At 38.9% G+C, this 20,474-nt stretch overlaps 1 protein-coding gene and 1 long non-coding RNA gene across 3 annotated transcripts in view; one reads left to right on the top strand and one right to left on the bottom strand.

Moving 5' to 3' along the window:
• Positions 1-20,474, top strand: part of LOC103148283 (glypican-5-like) — a 95,808-nt gene that overhangs the window by 40,969 nt on the left and 34,365 nt on the right. The window contains exons 4-6 of one of the 2 annotated variants that reach the window (XM_007566971.2): positions 1,346-1,524; positions 2,593-2,649; positions 4,671-4,793. In XM_007566971.2, coding sequence (XP_007567033.1) covers positions 1,346-1,524; positions 2,593-2,649; positions 4,671-4,793 — 359 coding nt within the window. The remainder of the gene's footprint in view (positions 1-1,345; positions 1,525-2,592; positions 2,650-4,670; positions 4,794-20,474) is intronic. The other variant, XM_007566972.2, reaches the window with a different exon arrangement.
• Positions 15,513-20,474, bottom strand: part of LOC103148282 (uncharacterized) — a 38,318-nt gene continuing 33,356 nt past the window's right edge. The window contains exon 3 of the long non-coding RNA XR_001664092.1: positions 15,513-15,723. This is a non-coding gene — a long non-coding RNA (uncharacterized LOC103148282). The remainder of the gene's footprint in view (positions 15,724-20,474) is intronic.

Raw genomic sequence — 20,474 nt, 5'->3', positions numbered from 1 at the left:
TCGTCAAGATTTTTGTTTTTGTTTTGTTTAGTTTTTTTTGTTTCACAATGTTAGAGGTGAATTGTTTTGAGTAATACTGTCAACGTAAATTTCCAAAGATGAAAAAAAAAAGCAATGTGATCCACTGGTGGCAAGTATGGTCTGAAAAATATCTCATGTCAAGAAGAACACTGAAGTAACCATATAATGATGTAGCAAAATGTAAGGAGGTATCATTATACATTCCCTGGCACATATAGTGCCATTTTATAGCACAGTCAAGTAATTATATTACCTTCAGCTTTTATAAATATGCCGTATATGTTAAACACAACTTGAAATTGGCTTCTGTCTAATCAAAAGAAACTCTAAACAAATGGGGTTTTAGCCTTGATGTAAAGGAACTCGGTGTTTCAGCAGACTTGCAGTTTAGCTTATTCCAGATTGGGGGAACATAGAAGCTGCATGCTTCTTCTCCATGTTTGGTTCTGATTCTGGAGATGCGGCATAGACTAGAACCAGAAGACCAGAGTGGTCTGGAAGGTTGATAAAATGAAAACGCAACTTTAATGTATTTTGGTGCCAAACCATCCAATGATTTATGAAATAAGAAAAAGTATTAGAACTGCAGGTGATGTGCTCTACATAACTGTAATTGTGTCGTGACTATCACAATGTATTAACATACAGTTAATACTGTCAGTCTTTGCCTGGTTGCTCTTGGAAAAGAGATTGGTAATCTCAATGAGACATACTTGGTTAAATAAAGGTTGCATATATGACTCATCTCTGTAGATAAAGCAGTGCTGGCACTGATCACTTTAAGGATCTATTCAGTCAAGCACAGAAAAGCCATCACAATCTGTATCTTTTGCTAATTGAAGATCACTTAACAACACTGCCTCAAGGCTTTTAAGCCAATGAGACGGCATTGATTTTTGTCCCTTTTTCTTCCAGGATCCTTCTTTCACCTCCCCTCTGCTGCAAGGTTTAATTGCACACAGGAGATATTTGCTCCCATTGCCAAATGTGCACACGTGCCCTTTACCTCCATGATGTAGTGGAATGTTTTAAATTTACTGTCAGCCCTCCAGGCACTAAATCACTCATTGTAACTGTTTTTACTTCATCACGTCTCTTTCTTTATGTACACCTTTGCATTTACGTTAGTCACTTATCTGACAACCAAAACAGCATTCTCTGTCTGAGACAGATCCCGGAAATCTCTTAGTTCACTTGCTTTTAATACTTTCAAATTTGTAGGTGGATCAGTGAGGGATTTGCAAGCCACCCTGTAGCTTCACCCACACATTCATACATTCTCCTTGCTTAGCAGGTGTGTGTGTGTGCTGTGCTCTCTCCACAGGTGGACAAGGTGTGTGGCCTGTCTACACGGGAACCCCCAGGCATGTGGTCTATGAGACCAGAGGTCACAACCTCTTCCACAACCTTAACTTCACCTTCTCCATCTGCCTCCTCCTCCTCCTCCTCCTCCTCCCATATTTTACCAGTAGAGAGGGTAGCAAGGTTTGCCCACTTAAAAAGGTAGGCAAAAGCTTTGAGTTAATGTGAAACAAACTTAAGAAATGCTTGACTATCTTACCTTTTGCATATATTCACTGTACTGTTAGATTTGTCATAGATTAAGGGGTCGGATATCATTGATCCAAAACTATTACAGCTTCCGTCACTTCACACTGTTCTCCAGTGTTTAGTTGGATTCAAAAGTGCACACACACACAAGCACGCCCACACACAAGCACGCCCACACACGCACACACACACACACACACACACACCTACACACACAGACAAAAGTAACTTCTCTCCAGCACCACCCATACTCCCCACCTGGTTCCTGGAGCAACCATCGTGTGCCCACAGCAGCTGGTAGGCAGGCGCAGCCGTGGTAAGATTAATCTTGACAGACCACACAATTTCCTGTTTACCCAGACGACCACACCACCAGCACTGCATGCCAGCCAGTGCCGCATTGGAAAGCACACACAGATGAACTAAAGCACTGTTGAGTGCTTGACCTCGTCCCACTCTGTGAATCGCTGCGCTGATGCCAAGCCTAGCTGTCACGGCTGGCATGGCACTGCCTCTGCCGTTCATAGCAACAGAGTCGAGTTCGCCCGCTTGTTGCCAGATCTGACCAGAGCTCGTGTGAGCCCTGGAGACTTCAAAGCCACAGCAGCAGCAAAAGAAGAATAATGGTTGGAAAATGTGAAAGATGATAGAGCATAGCTTTTTTTTTTCTTTTTTGTACAAAGAAAGTAAATCAAAACATCCAGCAGTACTTTGTCTTAATTGTGCATTTCAACTGTTTGCACATGTGCTGATATGTGTTTGAGTGGATTTATGAATTATATTCCATTTTCTGTTTTATTTTCCTGTTATTTTGGTTGAAATTGGTTATTAAGTCATACTTGGTTTGACAAGTCTCTGCATGTGCATAAATAATCACTTTCTACCACAGTCAGTCGAGTGTACTTTGTTCATCTTCCCTTCATCCCCTGTCATGCCAACCTTTTTTTTTTCTTGTTTATCTCTCCATGCCCCCTTTTCACCTCCCTGCATCCTCCTCCTTCCAATTCCCATTATTCCCAGTTCATTCCCTCTGAAGCCCTCCAAGAGCAATAATCCTAATCTGAGAACACTCTCTAGGTAAGCATAAACCCAAGGAATTGTTTTTCCTCGTTTATTTATTCAATATTATGAGATACCTGCAAAAGAAACAGTTTCTTTCAAAATAACATTTTCAGTTTGGTTACATTCTAAATACAATTTTCTTTCTTACATTGTTTGTGATAGATTAACCTAAAAGGATATGAAAAAAATGTATAATGCATTTCTTTTCAGTAACCTTGAAACCCTTGCATAAAATTGTGTGCAACTAATTGACTTGAGAAGCTTGCTTGATTGTTAAGCAATCCATCATGTGCAAGTATGAGCAAACACCATCAGGAACACACCAAACATGTCGAGGAAAAAGGATAAAGTTGTTGGCACTTTTAAAGCAGAGTGGTGTTGCATTAACAGTTTCTCAAACTTTAAGGTGTATGGCATGTTTCTATTAGTATTATTAGTTTAAGTATTTCTCAACTCAGTTTGAAATTCTTGCTCATTATTCTTTGCAAAATAATTAAAGTTCAATCTGATTGGATAGATAGTTTTTGTGACCAAGAGTCTTCAGCTTTTGTCCAGATATTCAATTGGGGTTTTGGTCTGGACTTTGAGTTCACTATTCTAACATATAACCCTTGATCCATTGTAGATCAGTTTGTATCTCTAGCAGCTTTTCTATTGGAAGCAATCCTTCACTCCAGTCTCAAGTCTTTTGCACCCTCTAATGTTTTTTTTTTTTTCCCAGGATTACCCTGTTTTTAGTTCCACCTCCCATCATCTCTGACCTGTTTTATTTTCCATATTGAATAAATTATTCACACAACACGATGCTGCCACATATTTCACTGGGAAGATAAGAGTTTGGAGATTATTTGACATTTTAGTTTCATTTTGTGTGTAGCATTAAATGTGCAATTTCAGAATTTGATTCAGAGTCACATTTATTGAACTAGCTTGTGGACAAACACATAGTGAATGTGGGAATTCTTAATATACAGAGATTTTAAATTATTTTTCCATTTGCTGGAGAAAATAAATATTTGAGAAATGCTGATACTTTCTTTTAACTGTGCATCTTTTTTTTTGCCAATCTTTAATAATGGTCAAACTTGTGGAGTGCATAAGACATAGTTGACCTGTCAACAAGTTACCCCATCGAAGATGTGCATTTCTGTAACTCGGGTGTCCTCAGAGTTGGTATAATGCCTTGTTGTTTTGGTTATGCCATATTCGTTTTTATTTTTAGATGATGATTTGAATAATGCTCCTTTAGTTGCTCAAAGTTTGAGTTGTTTTATTACTTTACGCTTCATAAAAACCTTATTCTTTACCTCCCTTGTGGTAGGTCAGTGACGCAGTTTGTTCACAAATGTTTGTTCAAAAATGTCCACATATTAGGTGAAATCAGAAGGAAAACAGTTTAAGAGATTTTATTTAGGGTCTCAGAGTAACGGAGAATAGAAATAGAAGCACTTTTTGTCAGTAAAATAATTAGAAAACTACCAAACATTTTCTATGCACTTCAGATTTTGCACTTGAAACACAACAAACTATGAAAGAATTCAAGGAAAATGACTAGAATTTTGAAACGTGTCACATCTAAAAACCTTTCTCTGGCTGTCTTAGCACCTAACCCGTCATTTTTGCTTCTCATTATGGGCTTAGACAATCGGAGTCAGGTCAAAAAGTTCTGCCTTTGCTTTGCAAAAGATGACAGTAACTATATTGATAACATCTGTTGGCAGATCTGGTGAAGCCCTACACAGTGCAACTAAGAAAATGTGCTGATGCAGTCACATTCAGGGGCTGTCGTTTCTGCCACTGTCAATATCATCGCTTGTATTTATCACATGCATGCCTTGTCAGAAAAATATTAAACTAGCGTTTGTTGTTACTTCAACTATTCCAGAGCACAGTGGCAGATATTCAGGCTCTTCATGGTATCATTTTGCAGATGACTCTTTGTATATTCTGTTTTTTTTTTTTTTTTTTTTTTTTTTTTTAAGTCATTGTCATATAGTAATAATAATCATTCTATTGACTCTCCGTTTTTCCATTAGGGAGTTCTTAGGCCAACTGCAGCGCTATAAATCCTTCTTCAATACATTGCCAGAGCTGCTGTGTGATGGGGAGCAAACAATGGACGACTCCACCTGCTGGGGCGGCGACGGTGTTGTAGAAAGGTAAGGGAAATCTTTCTAGTGTCTCCATTGTTTGCATCACTGATTAACTTGTGTTTTCAGCGACAAAGCACAAACCTGCTTTCTATGTTTGACACACAAAATAACATCACTTGCGGTATAACTTCTAATTTGTGATTTAACTTTTCTTGAAAGTTAAATGCTTAACAGCTAGCTGTGGCAATAATTTTTAATATCTTGATTCGGGGGGTTAAGGAAGAGGGTTTGAAAATTGTCAGGCTGAGAGTCAGTGTGACTGGCTGCTGTTGATCACTGTGCAAATAAGGAAGTTATTATTATCCATCTCCCTATTGACTGAATGCTGGCAGGACGAAAAGTCATAAGGCTCTGGTTTTCTTTGTGTTTGTGTCAGTGATTGAATTGTTTTCTGCTGAGATTTTTATTTATGTGCTGATTTATAGATGTAGCCTTGGAACTGTTTTCCTGCTGATGGTTTTGGGCGCATCTCTAAGAGACCAGAGGGCTTGCTCAGTGTGTGGCTCTCCTGCCTCTCACTCAGCATATGAAGAAAATTATGCCAATTACTCAGCCAACTCAAATCTGTAATTGATTCTGAATTCTGGATCAGTTTCTTAAACACTCTTGAAACTACCTCCACAGCTATGACAAGGTCACGCTCTCCAATTTTTAACAACCACAGGAACTTCAGTTCAATTGGTACTGCCAGAACACACAGAAAAATATACAGATCCCATGGATTCATTTTCCCCTTGTGTGTGTGTGTGACTTTATCATTTTGCCCTTGTTCAACATCCGGGTCTGGCCTGACTTTACTTATGTATTTGGTAAGACAATGTGGTCAGCAAGAGATGCACTGGATGTTGGTTTTTATTGTGTTTAGTGACTGGTTACAATTTCCGTCTTTTCCCCCTCATTCTCTTCCACCTAATATATTTGTTAAGACATCTGATGCATTGCAAAAGTATTCATGGCCCTTGGCCTTTTTTATCCTTTCCTTTACTCTGGTGCCCCTAAATAATACTGTTTTGCTTAGGTTTATGTGGTTTGCAAAAGAGCATTGGTGAGCACACAGCATTACGGAGTTCAAGGAACATACGATTTGGGTCGTGAATAAAGTCGTGACATCTCAATCTTTGGACATTTCACAGAACATTATTCAATTCTTCATTTGAAAATGGAAATACTATGGTAACAATCACACATTTACCAAAATAGGGTTGTCTATTTAAACTAACAACCTTGGCAAGAAGAACATTAGTCAGAGAAGCAGTTATGCGACCTTTGGAGACTCTGTGCTTGCGGAAATCCACAGCTTAGGTGGGTAAATCTGTTGCTCTGTCAATAGTTCTCTCTGTTTTGGAGGAGTGGTAAGAAGAAAGCATTTTGAAAATAAATCCAGTATTTAAAAAAAATTGGCTCTAGCCATAATGGGGACACAGGAAACAATTGAAGAATGGGTTAGGGTAGGGTTAGGGTTAAGTTAAGTTTCCCAGTGTTGAAGCATGGTGGTGGCAGGGGTATGCTGTGGAGATGCTTTTTCTTTGGCAGGGGTACATACTCTTGCAAGGTAATCTATTGAACATACTACCAGTTAACTGGGCCTGTGCCAAGATTTTAGTACACAGTGATAAAAAATATTATATCTGCTTTGGAGATTTGTGATTTAAAAACCCATAAAGAAGGGAGAATGGGGGCATCTACATTTATTTATCAACTTATGCAAAAGAGAAATACAGCAAGTTCCCTCCTTTGTCTTTATGAACAACCGGTCGTGAATTGAGTTTGTGTCATTTACTCCCAAGTGTGTTGGTTTTTCATTAACTGTACTACAGAGCTGTAACAGTGTGTTATCACACACTCCCTGCTGATTGCCAGGTCGTTGCTTGTGGTGTCAAGTGTTTCTGGTTTGAATGAGAAAACAGTGCCCCACTGAGACATTTGGCAACACTCACAAGCCTCGCTCCTTCGGTTACTCTCTTTCCCTGTATCTGACTCTGTTGGCATTCATGACAGAGAAAGGAGGACAGAGCAGGGCATGATAAAAGAGTCGTCATTTTGGTGCCGTGGTGCCCCCTTTGCGTTGGGGTGCCCCTGATGAGGCAAGCATGTTGGAGTGAAAGTGTGGAGGGGGGCCTTGGCAACATAAAGACCCATTGTGGAGTCAGTAGAGTGGGGCACAATCCCGCTGTGGAGACCCCCAAAGCGTGGAGGGGGAACAAAGGCCCTCCTATGAGTCTGCATGGGAAAGACTCGGACATCAGTGCCATAACTTCTCCCACTGCTTGGACCTTTCTTGGGAAAGCTACGTCAGAACAGCAGTGACACAACCAAAAGAAGCAATGGTGTTAAGCAAAAACAAGAAACACATTAGGAAGATTTGAATGCGGCAGAGACTAACAAATCACATCAGCAGGAAACGGATCCAAAACAGAGATGCAAAGGTGTGAGTCCACACCAGTCCTCCAATGACATGCTGGGCTTTCCCTAAGCAAGAGATGCATCAATCCACATGGGATCCATAAGCTTGTGAACAGCTGGGAGGTTATTCACAAGGGCTCAGATGAGGAGCATGCATCCGCAGACAGACACACAATTTAAACTTCAAAGCACATGAAAGACTTTTGAGGTTGAAATCCCCTTCTTCTCTTCATCCAACATTTGATGACAGAGTTGTGAACGGGGTGCCAGCAGCTGTAAAGGGCATCTCGACATCTGCTGACATCTCTCAACATTTACACCATCATAGGTTGTAGTTTTTTTGTGTGTGTGTGTGTGTGTGTGTGTGTGTGTGTGTGTGTGTGTGTGTGTTGCATGTTTTCAGGAACATCAGGATCAAAATTATTACTTTCCATTTTTAAATTAGTGAGGATTTTTTTTTTATTCTGCAGATGTTTGGAACAAATTATGACTTATAAATTGGGCCAGTTCTTCTCTTTTTGTGGCACTTTGGAAGTGGCAGTGTTTATTTTTTAACTAATCCTATAGATCTAAAATTTATAAAGACAGTTTTGTTGGACAGCTTTTTTTTTTTTGCTGTTTATTCAATGCTACATGACTCTGTTTCTGTTTTTAATGTTGTAAAGTACTTTGAAATGCCTTGCTACTGAAATGTGCTATACAAATAAAATTTGATTGATTGATTGGTTGATTGGTTGATTGATTGATTGATTGATTGATTGATTGATTGATTGATTGATTGATTGATTGATTGATTGATTGATTGGTTGGTTGGTTGGTTGGTTGGTCCCGTTTCAGCTTTGAAGTACTATGTGAGTCACTTTGGATGAGACTGCATTTCACATGGTGCTTTTGCATGGACACAAGGGTGCAGAATTCACAGTTTTTGCTGTATTCAGACAGAATATGTAACTTTTGGAGTAACATCAAGCAAAATAACTATTTTATTTTGTTTTCCATGTTAAAATATCAACTGACATAAAAAAGGTGAAAGTTAAATGCTCACTGAGTCCCCCCAATTAGCATTTGGAAATGCCTGGTTACTGAAAAGTGCTTTACAAATAAAATTTGATTGATAAATATTACCAAATTATCTAATCAGAAAGTTATTCTTTTGAATTATGCAATCATCTTCTTTGCTTTGTTGATGTTGAAGATGGGATGAATGTTCCCACACTATGGCACAAGCCAGTGCACACATTCTCTGCACTTGGCTGCTTGCCCATCTCTGATACAAATGTAGAGTCATCAGAGTTTTTCTGCAGATAACCTGACTCTTACTTGTGCTGGATGTTTGAGGTGTACAGAGTGAAAAGGAATTGTGAAAGTATTGTCCCCTGTGGTGTTTCTGTCAGTGCTTTGAAAGGCAGAATTTTCCAAAGCACATGATCCTTTATCGGGTTCATGTTAAGGTTGAAGAGTTACTGCAGAATGCCGAAGAGTTTGTTCATATTTGCTGTAAGCGCATGGGGCCAAGACCTTTTAGACCTGCAGCCTTGTTCTGGTTCTATCTCACCTCTCCACCTGGGACAGACAGAAAAACATGGGGGAGGAAGAGACCCCTGGCTCATCTGCTGATTTGATTGAAGAAAAAGATGCAGAGTACAAAAAAAGATCCATGACTGAGGTTAAAGATAAATCATTAGAAGTGTGACAGGAAGGCTCGGGATCAAGAGAGGACCAAGTTGGCTTTGGTTGTTCCTGAACTGATTCTATTGAAGAATGTGTTGGTACTGTCCAGACTACCGTTTCCCTCCCTGCTTTCCTGGGTGTCACACTCCTGGGGGATATTTTAACGCTCGCATGAAAACGTGAGACTGGTGACGGGATCCAACACTCAGTCTTTCCACGGTTTTAGATTGCCATCGTTCAATTTCTCCAGACCTGCTTTGTCTGCGCTGAAGCTGCCTGCCTCCTTTTTCTCTCCCATTCTCGGTGTTCGTTGAAACACAACACCAGCTTTGAGTGAGGCCAGCTGATCTAACGTCAGGCTCTAACATTACCTATTATAATCAATGGAACGGTTTAAACTCCCCCCCCCACACACCTCCTTACCTCTTCTCCTTGATCTGTTCAGTATTCTCAATAGTTTATTACAAGCAAACAAAAAGTCTTCAGCATAACAATTGTCCAAACAGCAAGTAGAGGCAAGACTCTTCCTTCAAACTGCACAATTTCTCAGTTTCAACGGCTTTTTAAAAGGAGAGTCAAAACAAAATTTGCAACACTTATTCCAATAATCTGCCACCTTATGAAATGGTGGAGGTCTAGAATACAGTAGATTACATTCCTCTGGGTATTTTGAACTGTGCAGGAGGACACATTTATTGCACAAATGAGCAAGTGATTATTTTGATTTTTTTTTTCTTTTTCTTTCTTAATGTTTGTGTATAATGTGAAACTGATGTTTAGAGTAATTTAACACTTCAACCATGTGGAATTGAAATTTATTCTAAGACTGCTCTGTACATTCTGGTGTGTTGCACATATGTGATGTTCAGAACGAATTAAAAAAGTAATAACTCAGCACTCCTCTTTGGGGTTGAGTCCAAAGACTTGAGATTAAGACAAAGAGTTGGTCCACAGACAATACAGCAATGCGAGTGCTTCTGAATGCCTTGCATTTTTATAAGGTTATGACAGTCCATTTGTTTATCGTTTCGACATCTGGAATCTATTCCGCTCATTGTGAGGAGAAGCAGGAAGAACGGTGCACTGGGCAAAGTCTTCACCCCTCACACTCCACTCCCTTTTGTTCTGTCAAGTCATACGTTTTTGTCTCCCCCGGCTTTTCTATCAGTCTCCTGGGTTGAAAGGAGCTTAGTTAAAAAATTTGAGAATTCGTCAAAATGGCTTCCATAAGTTGAAAGGGCAATAAATTAATGCATATTTGTGGGAGAAAAAGAAACATTTAACGCTCAGAACTGTAAGAGGGTTTTTTCTTCTGTTTTGAAACATTAAATGTCTGCTCGGTCAGGTAGGTCAGATACTTTGAGGTACTTGAACAAAGAAGAAAAAAAGAAGAAAAGACTGAATTGGAACAAGGAGCAGCTGACATGATATACCACATTTTAGGACTGAAGCCAACCCCTTTGTGTTTAATTTTATGATTAACCTCTTTAGTCAGTAATTTTTGTCTGTCCTTTCTGAATTTCTCCTAGACTTGTTTTTGGATTAGAGTTTGTAGTCGGTTCCTTTCCCATAACCCTGCACTAGAGTTTAGGGCCTCAGTTTGACCCTCCAAATAGGACTCTTGGACTGGGAGCGTGCATGTGCATGGGTGTGTGTGTGTGTGTGTGTGTGTGTGTGTGTGTGTGCGTGTGTGCACGCGCGTGTGTGTGTGCGTGTGTGCACGCGCGTGTGCGTGTGTGTGCGTGTGTGCGCGTGTGTGTGTGTGTGTGCGCGTGTGTGTGTTTGTCTGTGTAATTGAAGAAAGGGGAAAATAGCGGTGATCACATTTCAGTCTCTGACTTATTTATTTTCAGTGCTAACATGTTTGGACTGTGAGTTTGGATTTATGACATTTATAAATGGAAAAAAAAAAGATTGCTGAAGATGTGTTTGTGTTGTTGATGTGCAACGTGCCCCATTATGCGCTCCTTTGCAAATGTGTTACTCGTCACGTTTCTCTCAGTAATGAGTGTTTTGTGTATTTCAGTTTCCCCGTGTTTATGCCTTTCTGCACATTTTTGTGAGGTTGCCTTCTAGCTCGTTTTATTCTCATCATCTCATTTGTGCAAGCAGAAGGTTTCCAGCTTCTCCTATAATGTTGAGTCCTCAGACGGTGGAGTGGGTTGAGCTCATATAATTAAAGTGCCACAATAGACTGGCGTGTTTTATGGCAGCAGTTTATATTGGACAAGGTAAACTTGACTCACCAATCGTTGCCCACTGGAAAGACATCAATCTCAAATTGGAAGAGGAGGATGGGAAGTGGAGCAATTGGGAACAGGAGGGATAATAAAAGCGTCAGTCAAACAAGAAGAGCTGATTTAAAATCTGGAATAGATGAGCGATGTATGAGTGCGGCAGGGGGAAGTAGTAGTTTTAAAAGAGTTATCTTTCTGTGTGGCTTTATGCCTCGATGATCCTATTTGAAATCTTTTAGCTTTGGGTGGCCAGCCAGTGGGGCTCTGTATATCAATGTTCTCTGTTTGTGTGTGTGTGAGAGGTGTGTGTTCGCCTTCTAAACATTTATGTTCACTGTTACACGAATTCTGAAGCATTCTATCGACAAACTAAGAGTAACTCTTCCAAATGCAGCCCACTTAACGTCTGATAACGTGCGGAGTTTGAAGCTAAATTGTCAGTGGATGAAAACATTGGATGAGCCACCACAGCTATGTGGTGAAATGTTTGCTGGTTCTTGGCACACAGTCTATGGTGCTTGTCACGAATTAAAACTGTCTCTGGATGTCTGGTCTCCTACTTGATGTTTTAAGTGTTTCAGCTTGTTCACCAGCTCTACATCTATGTATCATAAAATGATACTGTAATCATTACTTAAAAAAACAAAAAACACATGATAGTCATTGCACCTCTATAAGTAGAAAAATGCACTTTGTTCAAAGAGAATGCCTTGAGAGCAATTTGCATCTTTGACTCTTGTCAAATCATTTCAACTCACAATTGGCTTTTTGTTGAGCAAAGTAAACATTTAAATAATTAGATGTTTTGATGTCCCGATCTAGATCTCTTATTTTTGGCCTACTTTTAAATATGTATGACAATTTCTTGGCTCTGCCCGTAATCTCCGTGCAAATTACATCAGTGTCTGCCTTAAAGACTGAGTTTTTGTGATGTATCTCAAGATTATCAGTGGCATACATCTGACTGCTGTTTTGAAAATTTTCTGGAGGCAACCCTGTTCTGCAGAAGCCTGGTAAAGAACTATTCATTGGATTCGGGGGTGTTGAACCAGGGAAACATTCAAAGTATGCAGGACACCGACCCTTGAGATCTGACTTTGTACAGTCACTCACACAGTGTGAACACTTCTAATTTACAAATCTCTGCTCCGACTTTATTTTAGGAGCCCGCATTCCTTCTCTTGATGGATACAGTGAATGAAAATGAGTTGTGATTTAGAGTCGACAGATTTTTGACCCAAAAGCTGTTGAATATTGAGGGATGCGGTGTTTACGTATACTGTGGAATCTGAGGCCAATGGTGAGCTCTGGCCAAGGTTCTTGTGTGCTTTTAGTGCAAATGTGCATATAAGGTTAAACTTTCACCGTGCGGTATTTATCAATAAAGTGAGAATCTTAACGGGCGGGTGGTTTGGGTCAAGCTGAAGTTTTAAGTTCAAGTCCAAGTTTTTACACAACCCACAGGAAAAAGAATGTGAGTTTTAAAACGAAAATGAATGACAGGCATGGGAGGGGAGAAGAAAAGCCAACAACTCAACTTCTGTCAAAATAACAAAAAGTACAGTGCTACTGTGTAAGGCAGTTTATATGTGTGCGTGCATATGCATGTGTGTGTGTGTGTGCTCTGTGTTTAACGTGTGGACTTGGTAACCTGAAACCACAGGGAAAACGTTCCTTGAATTCCGGGTGGGTTTTGGTATCATGCCTTGCTTAATGGAGCCCCCCTGAGTGGTGTTGGGAATGTTGCCTCTGCTAAGGGTGCAAAATGAAGAGGACGTCCTGCCTTATTTTCATCCATTCATGCATAGTTGACCTGCAGCCAAACAGAGAAATATAAGAACGATACGGATGAGGAGGCACTCGTATATAACAACACCACGTTTTCTACAATCACTGTTGTTCCTTAATCAAACAGTGGTACTCAAATTAAAGCTTCACAGTGAAAACTTGAGCAAACCAACAGCGTAAATAGTCTTTACATTGTGAGAAATAGTTTATATTTTCATAATTAAAACCAGTGTTGTCTGGTTGTGGGTAAGTTATTACACATACAAGCTCTAAATTTCTACTGGATTTGATTCAAACATGGCTGCCAGATTCTCCTAAGCTCTGTGGGTGTGGACTTGGATCATTCTAGAGAAGAAGCACCTTCATTTTATTTCTGCTACGGCTCAATTTTTGGCCCATGTTTCAGGCCTTTGTCCAAACAGTTCTGCCATGCAATCATCATTACCTACCAAGTAAAAAAAAAAAAAAAAAAGATAAACATTCCAGAGTTTGCAGAATGTTTGGAACATGGGTAAACTAACACTGTAACACAGTACGCAGACAGAGCAAGAGAATAGCCTGTTCTGTCGAAAGTATGATGACATGAAAACATGAATGCAGCTTTATAATCTAAAAATTTGAATATGTGTTCCCAGATGAGGCTCGTTTGCCATGTTAAAAGTTCATTTCAAAAATAGCAACTATTTGAAACTAATAGTGAATATTAAACATATTTTTCATACACTCCACGTTTCTGTGTCTACATTTTTTATTGGTCTAATGTAATATTCTACTCCTAAACGCTGTGTCTTAATTATCTGTAAGAGGAAAATGATTATAATTAACAGAAACAAAGCTCTGAAAACTGTGTCTAATTCATCTCTCTATCTCTATGTTTGTCACTTCATTGAGAGTCACTTGTACATCTTCATCACACAGGGCACTTGAGCAGAGTTCCTTAGTGTATGTCTATTTGTAGTTTTGTTTTGTTTTTATTAATGAAATGCCATGTTTTTACGAACACAGCAGAGATTCCAGAAATATCCATGTTTGCGTGCACTGCACGCAAACAGTGCAACTTTTTAAGGTGATCCAAGTCAAATAGGTTTACTTCATTTATAAGTAGTGAATCTGATCCAATCAGATAAAAAATGCCAATCACAAAAAGTTTTAAATTCCTAAGACTGAACCTGTAGGATCCCATATGCATAATTGAGATCCCTATTTTTATTTATTTATTTTTTTCTTTTCTCCCACATTGATGTTTACTAGCATCAACTAAATCTTTATGTCAGAGTAAATTTTGAAAAGTCCAAGTTAGGGAGTAACACAAAATACCGATGTGTAAAAACCAAGACAAAAATTATTGTCTGCCTTCATCTTTATTAGTGATGTGGTTCCTCATGAAAGAAATTGAAATTATTGATTAGTAATATTATATTGTAATAAATTACTGAATTGGTGTAAAACCAATTGCCTTAAACTGGAATTTTCAAATTCATCTCTTTGGCTGCCTTATGGTCATGAGTACAATTTTCCAACCTGTTCTTGACTGACAGATATGCCTGCTCATGGCAAGCACGATAGCTATGACTGGGATTTCCGCCAAGAAGGCCATTTTGTCCACGTGTTTATCAATCCCACCGTCTGCTTGCCTTCATTTGCATAACAAATCTCCAACCTTTGTCCTTCTTCTCTTTGCCTCCTCTCTCTTCTCCACTTTGACTTCAGGTTCGTAGTACACCATGCGATATATGTTATTCTGGTGTAGGGTAGCTGCAGTTAAAGCAGACTCCTAATCCATCTATCTGCAGTGTGCTCTCAAATGTCCCTCTCATTGAGTGTCAGGGGACCATCTGTGGTTATGTGTCTGTAAAGTAATTTCTCTTATGTGTGAAGAGAAGTGTGCTCTGGGGCTGGTGCGTCTTGTGAATTTGTCTGCATGAGTTCATGGTAAAGGACAAGTGTGAGAAGTACTTCCATGTGCCCCCCCCCCCCCCGCCCCCACCTCCTTGCAGCAGCAAACCATGAACTCTACTTTCCTCACTCAGCACCCTCACAGAGCCTCTGTCCTATGTATGTGGGTTGAATAAACATATAAACTGGAATACACTGTGCTCTCACCTTAAATCTGGTCAACCTGTTTTGACTACTTTTTGCCAGTTTACTATATATAAAAAAAAAAATCAACCCTTAGCATTAGCTCATGTTATTTTGATCAGTTGAACATAAGCAGACAAGCAAACAGGTGGTTGCACCACACCAGAAGATCACAGTCCACTCCATCCGGCTGTGCTCTCGGGCATAGTTTACTCTGCTGGCTCTGCCCCTGCCTGCCCTTGTCTGCCGTCCAAACACCAACTGTCCCTCTGTCTCCCCCCAGACCTCTAACCTCAGTTATCCGTGCCCTTCTCGGCATGTAGGCATGTGGGCTTGAGGAGAGATTCAGTTTTAGGGTTTAATATCTGTTTCTCTTCCAGTCTTCCTTCAGTCCTTCCTCCTTTCCTTCTTCCCTTCCTTCCTCCTTTCTTTCCGTCCAACCTATATCCAGCAGTTTTTATGTTCACCCATATTGCCACTTAGTGGCAGTATTTTATCACTGCAAAAGGTATTTCATAACCAATTAAAGAAGTCAGAAACTTTATAATCGAATGCAAAGAATATTTTGATTTAGACTAGCAACTATAGTTTAGCAGTGGTGTTAGTTCAGTATTTCACAGAAAAAAAACAAAACAATGAATGCCTATTTTTTTTCAATCTGTCCATCCATTCATTCTACTTGCAGGCTAGACGATGGATCCTCCCCATCTTCTCCATGGGGTTTTGGGTCTGCTCCCAAAGAGGTGTGGCCAGAAAACCTGAATAATAAGAAGAATATAAAACAGAACAGAAAAAAAAGAGATTAGAAAGAAAATTATTTGATCATAATTGCATTGCACAAAAAGGCCTGAAGTTGAAAATAAATTATTAGTAATAAGATCAATAAATCTAGTAATTAGATCAATAAGTGTATCCTCTGATCAAGCACAGATCCTAAAAAAGATTAGGTTAATGTTTTTTGTTTGTTTGTCTGTTTGTTTTTGTCTAAATGGATGAAAGTGCTATTGTTAGTCTCTTTTTCAAATAAGTCCTCTATTTATGACAAAATCCGTCTCAGTTTATATCAATTTTTATGAGTGCACGCATTGGGTTTTACACTTTGTGTTCCTTAAGTCTAGCAGTTTAGCTATTTTCTTTCGAGGTCTATGTGGTCTGCCGTCTCAGACTGCAGCATGTCTGCTGGTACATTAATGCAGGCGACACAGAGGTGGGGAGAAGTTACACCCAGCCACAAACACGGTTAGGGCAGCCAGGCCTGGAAAAGTCCTCAAAGCAAACCACGGGCCAATTACAGTTTTAATCGATCTCATTTCCATCACAGGCTATTAGAGCTTTAAACACGCTATGGCCATATTTTATGTTTCCACTGCTCTGCCACTAACACTACAGGAAAATGTTTACAAATTTCTTTTTATAATTTGTTTAACTTTCATGTCCCCAGTGAGTCATAAATTTGTAGTTGCAGGAAGGGAGAATGGCTGGTTCCCTCACTTAGCTGCAAATAAAACTTGTCAGTTTAAATGTCTTTGGTTTAGATTGGATTTTCAATGTCCATGGAGCTAAAATTCACAACAAACTGAGAAAACTGTCTATATTTCACTTGAATATTAGTGTTTAATGTACGTAATAAAAGGCTGGGATGACAGCTTTGCGTCACTACGCCATTGTTCAGGAGGTTATTGTGATCATTACAATGAAATAAAATATGTTACAGTTGTGTAAGCTATCTTTTTTCAAGTGATCTTGCTTTAATTTTAACCATTGCTTTTAAATAATGAACACAGTGTGCTTTTAATTCATAGTACTCACCACATGGAGGCAGTATAACCACAGTTTTTTCTTAGACTAACACCTCTATCAGTGTCAACAGTGTTGTAGCTATGACTGACTAATTTACCAAAAGGCTTAACATATTCACTGTAAACTGCCAGACAACAAAACCTAGTCCTATTAGTACATTTTATTTATTTGCACCTTCAAGAACACTCAGGGTTATCTTGCTATCAAAACAATCCGAAATCAAGTGCAAACACAAAGGCACACAAAAAGTATAAAAATACGCAGAAACAAAATCTAAAAAGAGTGCAAGCAGATATGTTTTTACATGTCAGGTGAAAAGTACTTCCAGAGGCAAGGAGTAGAATGACTGAAAGATCTGTCCACCATAGTAACCAGGAGGGAAAACAAGAACAGTAAGATAAATAAACCTAAGGCATCAGAACGATACTGAGAACCCTATGGATTACATAATCATAGACTTAAAAGTGAAAAACAGGATTGAAAGATGAAATGTAAGGGCTGCCAATGATGCTGTTAAAGATATGTGCTTAACAGACGGAGTTCAGTATGTCATAATGAAGTTTATAAATCACATGGGGAGAAAACTGCAGCGTATTTCAAATCATTTGCAGTTCTCGTATAAATGGGACTCTGAGTGATTCTTCCTTCTCCATTCTTAAGTATATTGTCTTTTCAGTGTTAGATCTTATTTATAAGCAGCTGATATAGATGGTAAGGCATAGTTAGGTAGATCAACTTCCTTACAAAAACCACAGAAAAATCTCTGTGGACATTCATAGCTACTCAAATAGAAACTACAGCTTAAATAACCAGTCACACCACTATCTTTTACAGTAGCTGACAGTGTTTATACTGCATATATCAGAGGGGTTGCCCACTTAAAAGAGATTGCGCAAGCAAAAATAAAGTAAATGAAAACTTACTTGGGAGGCAACTGACAGTTAACTTTTCTTATAGCCCCGCTCAGAAGGATTTGAATTAGATGAGCTGTGTACGCCCAAAGATATACGCCTTAAACCAGCGTCTTGGTAATAAGACATTCTTACAAACGTTTAGAAGTGAAAGAAACAGGAGTATGAGAAAAGAAAGGAGTAGCATGGATATCTCTTTTTTTTTTTTTTTTTTTTTTTTGCCAAGAGCAAGTTACTATGTGGCAAATTAATTTGCCACTTTGCAGTTGCTGCAATTGTTAGATAAATCGATACATGTTCATTAGCCTGGAGTGCTGAAGAAATGAGACATGCTCTGTTGAATGCAGGCTTGTAATGGGCTAATAATGGGCTGGGCTAAATATTGTCTCACCTCGCCTGCAGATAGACATGGGGGAAAAGAATAGATCTAATGATACCAAGCACCTCTAAGGAACAAGGTACTAGCAGGATGTGGATAGCTGTAAATATGTGCAAATATGTTGGAGTGTTTAATTAGTTCCCCTTTACTCTTCAGACTAAGTGCATTCACTGTGGCTCAGTTTTTGTTCCAGCTTTCCAAATATCTGGGTTTGGCCCAGGTCACAATGGTCTTCAGCACATTCCAAGGAAGGACAAGACAAGGGCTAAATTAAAAATAAAATAAAAAAAAGTTTTGGTTTGGATAACCTACACCAGGGCTTGTGTGTTTCCACAAGCAATGGCTAGGGGATATAATAAATATTATCTGTTAGGCTCTCTGGACGCAGGATGTGTGACCTTGGTCACCAGCGGATCCTTCAAACTTTCCCCTGGAAATCTGTCTGTAATCTGTTTTTTCCTTAACCAATTTTGCCCTAAGTTCAGTGGACAGCTCATCTTTGAAGAGCATTTCATTTTGCTATTAGATGTAGGCCACATCACCACAAGACCACGGTCTGCTGTAGAGGAAGGGACTGGGATCAGCTTTCATTTCCATCTCCCAAGAAAACGCATGCAGCCAACAGCTACCACAGCACATGGCTGATTATACAAGGAAACGGAGACAGGCAAACCAGTCACAATGTCTTTTTGCAACACATGGAACTCTGTTCATGTAAAATTAAAGGATGGACTTATATACTATTTCACATAAGTACCATATTTATTCATCTGAAACTGTTTCGCATTTTACAATCATAATTTTGAATGCAGTTTTGTGACAGACCACAAAACTACATTCAAGAGTAGTTTTCCTTAATCTTAGAAATACGATTAAGGAAAATTAACAGTGCTTTTCAGATTATTTTTAAAATAAAAAGCAGAAAGAAAATAGTGAAAGAAAACCTGTTATAGGCTGAAAAACAATTGTAACAGAAACAATAATCGGAGTATAAACCTAAAACTTGAAAATGACTGTTTAAAGATACTCCCATGCTGTCTGACTAATCAAATATTTTGCATAGCAGAACTGGTAAACAAAACAAAACAACAACAACAACAAAAAAAAACGTCACCCTCTTAAACTGCAAATACAGAGACAAATAACCCAGAAAGATTTTATTTGCTGCTATTCTTACAACCAACAGTACTTTGCAAAGCATTGGCTCACTGGACCTCAAAAATAAATAGATGCCACATTTGGAGATTTTTATTTAGATAAAAATTATATTTCAAACTATTTGTCACTTTCCTTCTATTTCACAAGAATTCCTTGAAGTTTGCATCTGTATTTAGGCAAAATATGAAAACGGTCTTGAGGTATAAAAACAATAATACTTAGTGAAGCACTTCATATGATGCATTACATGAAATCTGACATAAATGATTGACCATGTAAATTAAAATTTTACATAGTGAGACTAATGGATGCGACACCCCCCACCGCCACATCGCCAGTCCCTGTGCAAAAGTAAATGTTTAAGGAAATCAAGAAGTACCTGACTTGACCTAATAAAAGGCCAGGCACAGGCAATTGATGGCTTTAAAATCATCTAGAAAGTGGAGCATGAAAGGGAGCATTTTGTAAGCACAGTTACAGCTTTTATTGCACTGCTGAGACCACACTTTTATTGTGTGTGAGACATTAGTAATTTGAGCTGTAAGACCTTAAGCCATATAGCTGTTGCAACCATTCAATAAAACAGCCTGGTCAAATCAACCTGGGAACCCTTCTGAAGGAGTAAACCCAAGCCTACCACAAAACCTTAATCACCCATATCTCATCGAGAAATACCTCAGATAGACACAGCGCCAGCTCCGCACACATGATTTACCTCAGGTGTAGTTCAGAAAGTTAACATTAAAGGTCTGCTGATGTAAACTTCATGGACAAATATGCATGTTCTTGACTAAAATGATGTAACCTGGAGTTGAGAGTTAAAACAAAAACTTTTCAATTCACCAACATTAAACAAGCTGTAAAAATAATTTTAATAGATTCAATATAAACACAGTGTAGCTGTATTTATATATCTTTGATGGTTATGTTTTCTCTGGATGTTAAAATATTTGCTCCTTCATATTTATAAGCTTAAATATAAAGATATTGCAAAAGACCAAAAGAGAAAAAACAGACATCTATCAAAACAATGTTTATCCAGGGAGTGTTAAAAATCAAAAAGTTTTGAAGCCCCTTGAAATACTTGGAATTCTAGGTTTCCTTAAGAGTGTTGGCTGAGCACTAGATGAATTATTACAAATGACAAGATTTCTGAGTTTTGAGTTTCTCACCAGAGCCTGATTAGTCATGCAGACACTCCCCATCACAAGAAGGGGTTAGTCAGAATGAAATCATCAAAACAAATTCCAAGAAACCTCCA

Source organism: Poecilia formosa, unplaced genomic scaffold (assembly GCF_000485575.1).
Source record: "Poecilia formosa unplaced genomic scaffold, Poecilia_formosa-5.1.2 Scaffold202, whole genome shotgun sequence".
In the NCBI taxonomy this organism is placed as follows: domain Eukaryota; kingdom Metazoa; phylum Chordata; class Actinopteri; order Cyprinodontiformes; family Poeciliidae; genus Poecilia; species Poecilia formosa.
This window is presented reverse-complemented; position numbering and strand designations above follow the sequence as displayed.